At 40.6% G+C, this 14054-nt stretch overlaps 1 protein-coding gene across 1 annotated transcript in view; it reads right to left on the bottom strand.

The window, feature by feature from the left end:
- kcnq1.2 (potassium voltage-gated channel, KQT-like subfamily, member 1.2) overlaps nucleotides 1-14054 on the bottom strand; it is a 108058-nt gene that overhangs the window by 32808 nt on the left and 61196 nt on the right. The window contains exons 14-17 of the mRNA XM_027019967.2: nucleotides 2602-2677; nucleotides 2176-2270; nucleotides 1989-2029; nucleotides 1466-1527 (exon numbers count right to left, since the gene is read on the bottom strand). Of these exons, the coding sequence (XP_026875768.2) occupies nucleotides 1466-1527; nucleotides 1989-2029; nucleotides 2176-2270; nucleotides 2602-2677 (274 nt within the window). The remainder of the gene's footprint in view (nucleotides 1-1465; nucleotides 1528-1988; nucleotides 2030-2175; nucleotides 2271-2601; nucleotides 2678-14054) is intronic.

Below are 14054 nucleotides of genomic sequence, written 5' to 3' on the forward strand. Positions count from 1 at the left end.
ATTTCAGAATGGAGTGGTTAAATATTATTTAACTGAGTGATTACTGAGTGATTGTTGATCGCAAACACAAAAGGTTTTTTTTCCTTCCTAAGTAACTATCTAAGTAATCTGCCATTTGCAACTTTCTCTTATCTTGAGAGTACACTCAGTAGGCCTCAACATTTGTGAGAAATCAGAAAGTTTCTGAAAACAGTAACTAGATTTCTCAGAACACGTTGCAGTTTATTACTTCCTCAATGTACAAACGGTGATTCCCTAAAATATCTGTACATTCATTTAATTCATAATTCAATGTTATGTAACAATTTACATGCAAACATAATTTACTTATCCATTTACTATAATGCCTTCTGCATAGATCAAAAAATGTAAAATTCGACGTCTCTGCCAATAAATATGACAAGAAATTGCCCCGTACGTTTCAACGTCACAGTTAGCGAACTAGCTAACCCTGCTGTGTGAATCTCTCCTGTCTCTGCAACCCAAGCAAAACAGTACGGACTGTTCGGGCTCTGGCTAGACTCAATGTCTGCTTTTAAGAAAATATATTCATCTGTTGTCTTCACTAGAACTCCCCGACCTTACTACTGGAAGATACTGGATTCTGGGGGCTTATGAACAGCTCTCCTCATGTGACTCAAGTCATTGTTAGCTTCTTCGTTTTATCCTGCCGCACTTCTACAGTAGAAATAATACAATATCACCTCGCTTTAACGTTGTTTTGGTACGCTCCCATATGTTTGTTGTTAGCGAGGCTAGCATTTAAGCATACAGTCTGTTTTCGGCATGATTGATGTTTTACACACATTTCCCGGAAGGCACGATTGGGCGTAGGAATACCGTGGAAATACTTATATGGATTAAAATAAGCTTCGATACAGATAATTTGCCTCAATGATTTTTAGCAATTGAGGTGGTCCAGTTTCTCGAAGAACCATTTCTGCCCTACTGCTCACCTCTGGTGATGTCAACGTCCTTACCTTCTACACCCGTCAGCAAACCACAGAATTTAGCGTTAGCAATTACTGCTGTAATAACACTGAGCACCGTGAATAATTACAAGTTACTGGGATATAACTCTCTGGCAAGAGGCAATTAAAGAAACAAACCAGAAAAAGTTTTAATCTCAAAAAGAAGAAAAAAAAACAACTCTTAAAATACTTTACTTCTAACCCAGTCCCACAATCTAGAGCACGTTTTCGCCTACCAAAGAAAAACAGGACAAAATACGAAACAAAAAGAAAACGTGCCTTGTCATGTTTGTGATGATTTGACTGAAGATGGCAACATGAAGTTTATACTATCATTTCAGAATGCTCTGGGAGTTGTCTGGTGTGAGTGCTTGCCCATCTTTGAATTGCCCAGTCAAAATAGAAAGTATGAACACAGAAGATCTTATCAGAGAACAGAAGCTGCAGACATCAGAGCATTCTGCAGTAGCTCTACCTGGGCTTGATCAACTCACCTTATCCTCCAGTCTGATCAGCCTGGCTCCGACAGTGTGGTATTCCTTATCTACACCTTTTTCTGAGAAAACACATGCACGTACACACACGCACACACACACACGCACACACACACACACACACACACACACACACACACACACACACACACACACACTATTGAAGGATATGCTCTCATTTTAAAAAGCTATTTTAAAAACATGTGAAGAGGAGGTGGTGAAATATGTGTGCATTTGGCAGCCCTCAGGCTGCTGCTCTGGGATTGCTCCAGCCCAATACGATGAGTGAACATACCAGCTGGTCCTGCACGTACAGCATGCATTATAGCTACATTATCTGCCATAAATGGTTGTGTATGCATGACAGGCCCTGTGGGATCTTTTCTACCCAAGTCCATTTTATCAAAATAACACAAATCTCTGTTTCTCTCTACCTGACAGTGATTCACTTCTTCACTCAATCACTCACTTACTCCAATATCAGGCCAAGGGACAGTGTTCTATCAGGCTGGATGATGTTTACCTGGCAGAAACATTCCCGGCTTTCCCAATGTGTGATCCAACCTGGGGTGGGGAAAAACAGCAGGAAATAATGACGTGCATTGATTGTTTGAGGGCTGTGCCCCAGTTGCCCCTCCCTCTCCTGGCGCAGCGGGAGAGAGCACAGGGACATGTACGAGGGGAGCAGTGGCGACCTGCTGCGCTCTCACCGTCTCTGTAACTCCTTTATGCGCACCATCATGTTGAGGTGGCCCTGGGAATATTGCTCGATCACATCCCGCACGTCGTATGGCTTCCTCGCTTGCTGTTGAACCCACAGACAGAAAGCATGGATGAACGCTATTGTCACCTGCCCGAGACTTTTTGCCTCCCCCTGGGCTTTCACTTCCATGCTTTGTCTCCGTGGCAGGAGAATTAGTGAAAGAGTCACCAAACAGCATCAGCTTAAGAGATACCGAAAAATTCTTGAGTAGGTGCTCAGAAAGAGCAGACAAAAGGAGGTTGTACATTTACTCTTTGGCAGCAACACAACACTGAATTTCTTTTGGAATGTATCATATTTAAAGGTAGTTGTTGAATAATTTTTTTAATTATTTTTAATTTTTTTAAGAATTAAGAATCTCACTAAACTGTACCTGAAATTTTCTTCTGGCTACAAAGTACTGCATCCTCCTTATGACCTTGACTGCAGATCTGTGTGCATGCGAAAGCCTGCATGGGAGAAAACACAAACAGGCTGATTTTTACTTTTTTTGAAGGGACACCCAGCACAGTACTCCTGCCAAAGTGTAGACCAAAAATCAAGGTCACCACAAATAACGTTTCAACCTGTGATCAACTCAATAATACACATATTAAGATGGTTCATGTAATAGGGAATGGCTGGCTGGTTGTGTTGAGTGTGAGTGTGTATGAGAGAGAGAGAGCGAGAGAGAGAGAGCGCATGTGAGCTTTCGTGTGTTTGCCAAAAATGTTTGTTAGTTAGTTATAAATCACTGTCATACTTTAAAAATCCCAGATGAATTCCAAATGCTTAAATCATTTTGATTTTCTACTTTTAACATTATAAAAAAGCCAATTCTTTAGTGTCAGCCTGAATACAGTATATATTACACTTATCAGTGCTGGCTGAACCAAGAGATAACAGGAAGATTCTCCTCATCCTTGGCTCTAAACATCTGACCTCTAGGTTTATCTCTGACTTCAAAGTGTTGGGTATATCCTCAGCCTGGGTCTATGCACGACATGAAATGAAAAGGCTGATGAAGAGTAAAGTTCACTAACAGAGGAGAGAGGAGTGGAGAAGAGAAAAGGAAAGAAGAGGAGAGTGCAGTGAGGGAGCAAATGAGTGGGCATTGACGGGGAGGGAAAAACAGAGCAGGTTGGGGTCACATCCTCCCGATAGTGCACAAACAAAACCGTACGTCACAAACATCTGTCTCTAAGGAATGCAGGCCCGTCACACACACAAGCACGGATGCACGTGCACATTCTCACACAAACAATGATGCTTCAAGAATCTTTCTTCACCTAACCACAAAAGGGCCACCATGTGTTAGTGCCTCTCTAGCCAGCTCTTTCTAGATAAGCCCCTCAGTGTGGTTACCGAGATGTGCTCCACACAAAATAAATCAGTTCCCTCTGCCACAGGCCTTTGTGAGACTCTGCTGGGAGGCCAGCTTGTTATGACTGCTGGCCTCTCCCCGGCCTCTGCCCTGTTCCTTTGTGGCGTCACCAGCCAGCGAGGAGGTCTTAATTAGAGGAGGGTTCCGAATATCCAGCAGACCGACACGCACAGTAAAGCGCGCACATCAAAGGGAACATAATGCACGCTGTCTCCTCCCCCTCACCCTCTTTCAACCCCCCATTAAGTCTCTGTCTCTCTCAGTCTGTCTGTCTGTGTCTCTCTCTGTCTCTGTGTCTGTGTGTCTGTCTCTCTCTGTCTCTGTGTCTGTGTGTCTGTCTCTCTGTCTCTGTCTCTGTGTGTCTGTCTCTCTCTGTCTCTGTCTCTGTCTCCCTCTGTGTCTGTGTCTCTGTCTCTGTGTGTGTCTGTCTCCCTCTGTGTGTGTCTGTCTCTCATTCTCTTTTTCAGTGAGGTTCAATGCATTAGGTGAATGCAAGCAGCACAAAAAACATCCGGAGCAGAGTTTTTTCTTCTGTACATGTGAGGGGGAAGGGTGTAGAGAATGGCGCATAACTGAGAAAGAAAACACATGCTTCAAAACAGAAAAAAAAACTGTTAAATCCCAAGCCTACATCCTCCAGTTGTAACAGCACACAGAGGCACAGCACGCTTTTATCAAGAAAGAACACAGCATGTCCATTTGAATTCATGTGCACAATCCACTCATGAAACAGGAAACCGAATCATTGGAGTTCCTTGTCAAATTTTACATTAACAATATGTTTACTTCTATTTGTGCAAATATCCTGCAGAACAGTTTAAACAGAATTGCTGTGAAAATGTAACATAAATCATGTCTCCTTTATGTGTGTGTGTGTTCTGTGTTTTGTGTCCCTTACAGCTTGGCATTAACCAAGGATTCCTCTTGACTCAGCCCAGCTTAACACCCTCACACAAGACCCACATTGTGTGTGTCTCTCTATGATTTGAGTGAGAAGGCTGTTGTCTCGTACTGAATCTGAGGCTTAGGACCGCCTGGGTGTGGATGATGTATTTCACTGTACTTCACTAAGTCAGCTGGATGACCTCAAGAAAACACACACACACACACACACACACACACAGCCAAAAGCTCTCAGCAGGGGCTGTATCTTTTAAACTAGCGCCATGCTATTGCACACTGAACTCCTGCATTTTCATTATGGACTCTTCAGTCAGCCCAGTTAGGCTATAGAATCAACCCAAATATGCTGTAGAATTTGTAGCCAGTTTTGAGCATAATGCTTTTGTGTGGAGAATTCTATGTTGTGCAAATTTCCAGTCTTCCAGTTTGAGGGCAAAAATGTACTTAAAAAAACATAACTTCTGTGTTTTTCTGTGAAACATGGCTGAGATATACCTATTACTTTGTACCTTAATTACATTTAACAACACATTGCACAAATTACAGCAATACTGCAAGTGATGCGTGATTTAAATGTGGTCCACTAAAAATGACAAACAGTTAAAACCAACAAAACCAGATTGTAGACTATGAAATTACATAAAATCAACACTTGGCTATAAACAACTCGTTTCTAATATTGTCAAATCCCAAAATAGTTAAATGGTGGCTCATTTTCCTTCCACTCTGCCCATGGCCGAGAATCCAACTTCAAGCAAACATTTGCTTATTTGTTCTTGGAGGTAAATATTCTGCTGAGGACACATTTCTTGGAGAAGCTCTGCCTGCTCCTCAGGTTTCCTTTGGTACCCTTAGGGTCTGACAGTACTGCTGTGACAGGGCATCAGTGTTATAGCAGTCACTTCTACACAGAAAATGGAGATGTCTTCAATCAGAAAGTTAAAGTTTTTTATTATTATTTATTTTTTGCTTTTTATGCTTTTCTGTCACTCGGGGTTCTGTCTGTGAGATGCATTGATGCACAGCTATAATATGTGACCTGAACACCTGATTAATTTCTGCCAATCCAATACACTCAACAACTTCACATAGAGAACAATGCTGACACCACTACATATAAAACCCAGAAGACCTGTAACTCCTACAATCTAATCCAATCTAATCTAACCAAGATAATGTGCAATATTAATGGCAGTGTGAGTCTCTGTCATCTTATCTCCTGCACTGGGCTTTCTAGGCATCAGTCCTCAGCAGTGTAGAGCGCTTTGAGTCAAGTAACTTGATTTGTAAAGAACTACATAAATCAGCTGCGATACTGATTGATGCAGTTTGCTAACCTGATCCAGTACTGTTATTGTGTTTGCATTACACCAGGTAATAATTTTGTAGTCTTCTCTTCGGTACTCGCCTCCAGAGGTTTTATAATTTTCCCATATCCACCTCCCTCTACATTATTACATAGATTCCTATCCATGCTATGAAGTTAATTAAGCATTAACTAATAATGGTAACTCATCAAAGCCTCCCGTTATAGGTGGTACATCAACCTACATGTTGAACAGTGGTGATAAAAATGCTGGCTGCAGTTCAGAAGAGCTTGTGAGAAGAGTCTGTTTGCAAGAAAAAGTCACAATATCGAAGACTACTCTATCATCAAAAACTACATACAAAGAACTTCCTAAAAAAGTAAGTAATGTTAACATTTATCTTTTTCTATCATAGCCGCATCCATTCTTCTTCAGTGTGCAGAGTGCAACATGTTAAGATATCCTTTGTACGTCATCAGCAAAAGTTTTATTTGTGAGAAGTGTAGATTAATTGCTAGTCTGACAGACAAGATTCCAGTGCTAGAGGTGTGCATCCAGACCTTAGAAAAACCTATTAAGGAATTAGAAGTACAAGATCTGGATGCCTTAGGCAAAGTTAACAAGCTCTCAACTCCAGAACTAGAGCCCCTGCAGTGGGGCAAATGGGTGACGTTATGGCGAAACAGCCCACGGGAGCACCACATCTCTCCCATTTGCGTGTCCAACAGGTTTGCCCCACTCAGTGAGGCACCTGCTGAGAAGCCTGTTGAAAGTGCTCTGGTTATAGGGAACTCTATTTTGCAACACGTGAAAGAAGCGAAGCCTTTAGGGACACCAGCAGCAGTAGTTAGCTGTATACCGGGAGCCAGGGCGCTGGACATTGCAGGCAATCTTAAGGTCTTAGGCAAGCATAGGTTCTCTAAGAGCTAACAATATATGTCTTTGCCAGTCAGAGATTATTAAAAATAATATTGCATAAATGTGTCAATTGGCGAAGGTGATGTCCAATATTATAGTATGCTCTGGCCCCATCCCAATACAGCACGGCAATATAACGTACAGCCGGTTATTTTTGCTAAACTGCTGGATGTCCAAGCGGTGCTCACAAAACAATGTGGGGTTTATAGAAAATTGGAACACATTTGAAGGCAAGCCTGGCTTTTTAGGGTGGGATGATATCCATCCTACCAGGAAGGGCACTGCTCTTCTTTTCTGTAACATAAGCCACAGTCTTATGACAAACCTAGTTAATTTATGGCAATCCAGAGCAGATACCAGGCAGCAGACAAAGAGGCTAAACCAACTGTCTGCTGGTCGCTACGTGATGTCACCCAAGGTTCATCATATTGACTACACCTTTCATCTATAGCTCAGTTTACTAAATGTTAGCTCCCTAACATCATGATAAATTAAATCCTAACAGATCATAGATTTAATGTACTTTGTGTAACATGGATCAAGCCAAATGATAACAGTTTTAGACAAAGCTTGTTATTCTGGCTACAGCTATGCACACTGCCCTCGTCTAACTAGCCGTGGAGTTGGTATTGCAGTTATTTATACTAACACAATAGGCATAAACCAGAAAGCTGGTTATGATTTCAAATCCTTTGAAATAATTTTTACTATCATAAATTATGTAGCCAGTGATAAGAAGCCCAACCAGCCTCTTCTACTAATTGGCATCTACAGGCCACTAGGACCCTATTCAGAATTTTTTAACGAGTTTGCAGTTTTCCCCTTCTAATCTAGTCACTCTTGTAGAAAGAGCCATTATTGTTGGAGATTTCAATATTCACTTTGATAGTGTCCAAGACCCTCTGAGATCAGCTGTCTGTTCTATATTAGAATCAATTGGTTTCACCCAGTGTATAAGAGAACCCACACTCTGGTGGATATATGCTTGATTTAGTACTGACATACAGTGTAGACATAGAGAACATAATCACACTACCCCAGTTGGATGCCATCTCAGACCACTCCCTCATTCCATTTGAACTACATATGAGCCACAATATAGTAACCTCAGCTCACTACCCCACCAGATGCATGATCATGTCAGCCACTGCATCTAGATTTATTGCGAATCAATAAATTCATTAATTAAGTTCATTAACAAGTTCATTAATTTTTTAATGAGAAAATTAAGTACATTAGAGATAACATTCAGAGGATTAACGTGACATTGGGCATCTACTTAGAGATCAGAACAACCAAGCCAAAAAAGACTCTAGAATCCTTTAAACCTATCCAAGAGCCTGAATTTACATCTCTGATCTCACACTCAAAATCATCCATTTGCTTACTAGATTCACTGCCTACACTCTATCTTAAGGACATCCTACCTGAAGTAATTTAAACTTTACTAAATTTAATAAACTCCTCCTTCAACATTGGCTACGTAGCTAAATCATTCAAATTAGCCATAATCAGACCACTTATCTAACCTCGACCCATGTCACTACAGGCCAATCTCAAACCTTCCATTTATTTCCAAGATCTTAGAAAAAGCTGTAGCTCAGCAGCTAAACTTATACCTGAATAAGAACCAGATACATGAAGTCTTTCATTCAGGGTTTATGCCTCTTCATAGTGCAGACAGCACTGCTTAAAGTAGTTATTGGCCTGTTGTTGGCTTATGTCTCTTTGCTTATATTGCATGATCTGAGTGCAGCATTTGACACTATAGATCACAACATTTTACTAGATGTAGGGATTAGGAGAATAGCCTTTTCCTGGTTTAAATCTTATCTAGCCAGTCGCTACCAGTTTGTTAACATAAATATTATGTTCATATATGCTACCTCTAGGTGATATTATACATTAACACTGTGCTAGTTTCCACTGCTACAATGATGATACTCAGCTAAATGTCTCAGCCAAACCAGAGGACATATATCATCTTAGTATTACTGAGGAATGCATAAAGGATGTAAGACAGTGGATGTTGAGAAACGCTCTCTCACTTAATCCTGACAAAACAGATGTGCTTCTATTAGGCCCAGAGGCAGCTAGGTCCTCACTCTCTAATTACTCAATGAACCTCAATGGTCTCCCAATCACATCTTCTCTTACAGTTAAAGCTCTTGGAGTGATTATGGATCTCAGTCTTTCATTCGAAGCTCACGTAAATAATATTTCTAGGACCATCTTTCTCCACCTCATGAACATGATGCTGAAAAGCTAACTTTAAAAAAAGCTGTACCACTGAGTGCCTAAATAAGCTCCAGCTAGTTAAAAATGCAGCATCCAGTGTTCTTACTAGAACTAGAAATTTGATCACATCACTCCTATCTTAGCTACTTTACATTGGCTAACAATATAACTTCGTATTGATTATAAAATACTTCTAATTACCTACAAAGCACCGAATGGTCTTGCCTCACAGTACCTTAGAGAACTCCTAGTGCATTACAACCCACCATGTCTGCTTAGCTCAGAAGGTGCAGGCTCTTTACTAGTACCAAGAATAAGAGAATCTACCACAGGGGGCAGAGTAAATGCTCGAGACTCAGACACAATATTTAAGGCTAGGCTGAAAACCTATCTGTACTGTCAGGCATTTTAACTACTTCCCATCTTAGGTAAAGGTGTAGATCTGGGGGTCCAAAGGGCATTGAGAGTTTTGGTAAACTGGGATGTTATGATGCTGTTACTTCACCTCTCTTTTGTCACTCAAGTTTCTTGACTGAGAGTGGCAGAGTGCTGATGTTCCAGGCTGCCTCATGCCTGTGGTTCCTTCTGGCTCTATATTTGACTTCCTTAGTCTCTTCTTTAAGAATATCAAAGTGCATCCATAATGAGGAAGAACATTTTGATACATCAGCCTTGCTCTTCAAACAGTAACTGTCGTATTGAATAATTCATGTACATGAATAATGATCAAAATAGGTCAATGGCCCCCCTTGCTGTCTAAAATTGCAATTGTTTCTCCTTGTTGCTTAGTAAATCATATAAGTCTGATTCTACAAATAGTGAAATATTTTAGCATATAAGCAAAAATATGCAAGCTAATACTGCCAAAGGTTTGCCAGCAAAGAAACTCGATAAACACAAGTAACTCGATTATTAAAAATCACTGATGCAAATTCTTTGTTCTGAAGATTCTTTTAAGCCATATAACTATATCCATGATATTCCTATGCCCAATCATGCCTTGCATGAAATATGTGCAAAATGTCCATCAAGTCGAAAACAGAGTGAGTACCTAAATGCTAGGCTTGCTAACAACAAAAATATGAGAGCGTACCAAAACAATGTTAAAACAAGTCGATATTGTATTTTTGTATTTCCTCTGCCATAGAAGCGCAGTAAGATAATATGAAAAAGCCAAAGGGGACTTTTTGGAAACATTTTTGCATATTTTCTTAAATTGTTAGCATATGACGGCGAGGCTATGCATAAGCCCATAGAATCCAGTATCTTCCAGCAATAAGGTCGTGGGGGGTGAAGACAACAGATGAATATGTTTTCATAAAAGCAGACATCGAGTCTAGCCAGAGTCTGAACTCTGTACCATCATGCTTGGGTTGTCACTGCAGAGACAGGAGAGGTTCACACAGCAGGGTTATCGTACATGACTCCAGAGGTCATGCAGTCATGTTACTGCTATTTTACAAAAGGTTAGCTGACAAAGTAGCTAATGCCAGTTCACTAACTGCGTGAGATTGTTGAATTGTACGGGGCGATTTCTCATAATGTTTATTTACAATTATTTACAATTAATTTTCTATTTTTGGACCTATGGAGTAGGCATTATAGTAACGGAATGGAGTAACAAAAACAGAAGAAATATACTGTTAGGGAATCACCTTTTGTACACTGGGAAAGTAATAAACTGCTTTGTGTTCTAAAAAAAAAAAATCTAGCTACTGTTTTCAAAATTTGCTTTCACACAAATGTTGAGGCTCACATTGTGCACTGTAAAGGTTACAGAAAGCAAATAGCAAATTAATTAGTTTTAGCTGGTTTATATTTTACATGTGTGTAAACCAAAGTATTTTGTGTTTGCTATTTATATCAACAGTCACTTAGCATCGTTACACAAGGTCATCAATAAAACAAAAGTTGATAGAGTAATCAATAGAATGCTTGATTACTAAAATAATTTATTACTGCAGGCCTACTACAAAGCACCAATATTTAATATTTAAGACTTAAACTAAAGTGACCAAGTTAGGTAGCACAGCAGTACTGATTATAATAGAGCTATCAATATTAATTAAACTAGTGTACACCTTTCTTTCAGACGTTTGTGACAATAAAGTCAAAATAAACTGATGGGTAAAACAAGAACCCTCCTGTCTACTGTGTCTTACTTTCTGAAACAGGGTCACGATAAGCAATAGCACAGTGAATGTTAGGGGTCTTGCCTGTTTCTTTGTGTCCCAGTGAGCCTAAAGATGGGGCCCTTACCAGCTTTCCTCATTTTCTTTCTCCAATCTCAGAGATTTACATGCAGATGTCTGTTTCTGCAGATTATGCATTGATCCATATTAACTAACATGGATATAGTTAAATGTTTGTAATCTTAAACCTAATCTGCAAGCCATAACCAATAAATAAATATTTTGGTTCTACATAATCCTCCTCAGTTCTGGAGTGGCTGGTGGAAATTACTGCCCAGTTTTCAAAGCTTGGCTGATGAGCAGATTGATCTTTTAGCTTTGTCTGTTTAACAGGAAAAGGAAATAGTCTGAGATCCTCTAAGGCAAAAACAATCATGTAATCAACTTCAAAGCACTTCAAAGAGGCAAGAGGCACACAAGAGGGCTGTGCTCTAAAAGCCTTAAGAAAGGATGTCACAGAATAAGGTGTAAATTCATTATGTTGTGATAAATAACAAAAACAAATACCGGTCACACCCACTGACAACACAAATTAGCTCCTGATTCCTTTTTCAAGGCTGTGAATGAAGGGTTGGTCTATAAAGAGAAAGAAATCGAGAGTGAGACAAAGACTAATGGGAACACAAACGCAAAAAGATCAAACAATAGATAGATAGATACATACATACATACATACATACATACCTAATTCATAAACAGAGTAGCCGAGAGACAGCAGAGATTGAGAGACAGCACAAAGATTTGAGTGCAGTTGTAACGTTGAGCGGTTCAGAGGCAGATGCATGTGGGGAGAACAGCGAGATTTATTATGGGCAAGTCCAAAATCAGAGTCCTTGTAGCAGTCCAGGGTCATAGAGCCAACACAGAGGGCACGGGGATACATGATTAAACAAACAAAACACACGAAGGCAAACGGGGGAAGCAGGCTATAACAAAGGCTAGGAAATACGAAGGCTAGGATAAACACAAAGGCATGTACAAAGAAACACAATCATTCAAATAAACATGCAATGAACAGCAACGACACCAGGCACACGACAGGGTTTAAATACATGAACTTAACAAGGTAGAAACGAGGGACAGGTGTAACCAAACCAGACACGGACTAAACCAGACAGGGAAAACATGGAACACGGAAGCTGGGAGGGACTAATCATGACAGCAGTGCTAAGGTACTCATCATAATTCATGTTCTTAATAGGGTTGTGAGCTGTATAGCAGGATTAGGCATGTAAAGAAAGAACCTATTTATTTTTGCCTGACAGGGGGTCCTTCAAGTACCTACACAGGGTCCATTAATTTTTTTCAGGAATTACCCCCTCAAAGGGAGGTGCTACTGTGCCTTGAAATACCTCAGTCTGGGGGCTGATATTAGGATTAAATTGTATCCTGTTACCATGCTCCATGGTAATACCAGCACATGAGAGCAGACTGCATGAAGGCCACAATATCCACTTGGCCCCAGACGGAAGCCATTCAGCCTGGCTTAACACCTTCCCTGGTCTGGAGAGTAGACTATGTCCTTCAGAGATCAAGTCAGGACCTTTCACTTTCAGGATATGGTATTACAAAACGAAGTCCTCAGGACATGGTATTACAAAACTATCATCTCTCAAATATGTTATTCTTTTGTGACTTTTTAAGCTATCCATTCTCCTTGCCAAAAGGGAGGTGAGGAACAAATAAATGCCTCTACTTAGTCTTCTCTTCTGACCACTGCTTTGTTCTCTGTAAAGCCCAGTCTTCCCTGGACACCTTCTGTTAAAAAGAGTTTGGAAAAAAGGCTGCTGAGATCACTAGCTCTTCCTTGAGAAAATATGTACAATGTGGTTCAGGGACGTGTCAAGAGGATAAGGATACTTGGGTATAAAGAATCAGACTGTATATATGTTCAGATGCTACTTTTTCCTGAGAGCAAAAGCAAGTAGTGGGAGTGTGCTGTGTGTGTGTTAGTGTGTGTGTATGTTTGTTACAAGAAAAACTGATGAATTTTCAATGTGTGTGACACACAACTGGGAAAAGAAAGTGGGAAAGGTAGTGTAGTCTGGCTTGGTTTGTGTCTGGCAGTGCTACAGCAGAAAAGAAAGAACGTAGGAAAAAGGCAAGAAATGATGACAGTGAGAGCTTATCTTCTCCCTCTGGCCATGAAGGTGTGAGAGGCCCTGCTGCTATCCACCACGCACACCCACAGAAACACAAATGCACACATTCACACCACACATGCACAAATACACACCCACACACAAAAATGCACGTGAGCACACCACAAAGACACACAGCCACACACCACATGCAAACACACACACCACATGCAAAAAATGGGTAACTCATCCATCTTTGTCAAGAATCCTTGCATAGGTCATCAACAGTAGTCACAATAATGCAAAATAAGTTGCACTGTGTGTGCATGTGTGACTGTGTAGTTGAGTGGTTATGTGCAAGACTGTGTGCACATGTAGATGTGTGCACTTACATTGCATGTGTGCATTTGTTGATAGAAAGGTTTGGCTGTCCTTTCATTGGTCCCCTTTCCACATTGTAGTAAGCAAATACGAAAGGATCACTTTCTGGAACTGATAGGCACTGACTGCTGAAACAATACTGGCATGAGGATGGAGTGTAATTCAGTTTATACTGGAGCAGATGCAGCAGGGAGGGGGCTTCACAGCTGGGCTAGCCCTGTGGTTCTGAGGATACAATTACAGGTAAGCAATACCCACCGGGGCCTCAGCCAAAGTGCCAAAGTTGGATAACACATTTCATATTTTTGCCATTTGAAAGTCAAAGATGGAATGAATATATTGAAACAGGCAAGAAAATAAACCCTTATTCTCTCTCTCTCTGTCTCACACACACACATGCACGTGCGCACACACACACACGCACACGCACATGCACGCACGCA

This window comes from Electrophorus electricus, chromosome 2 (assembly GCF_013358815.1).
Source record: "Electrophorus electricus isolate fEleEle1 chromosome 2, fEleEle1.pri, whole genome shotgun sequence".
In the NCBI taxonomy this organism is placed as follows: Eukaryota; Metazoa; Chordata; class Actinopteri; order Gymnotiformes; family Gymnotidae; genus Electrophorus; species Electrophorus electricus.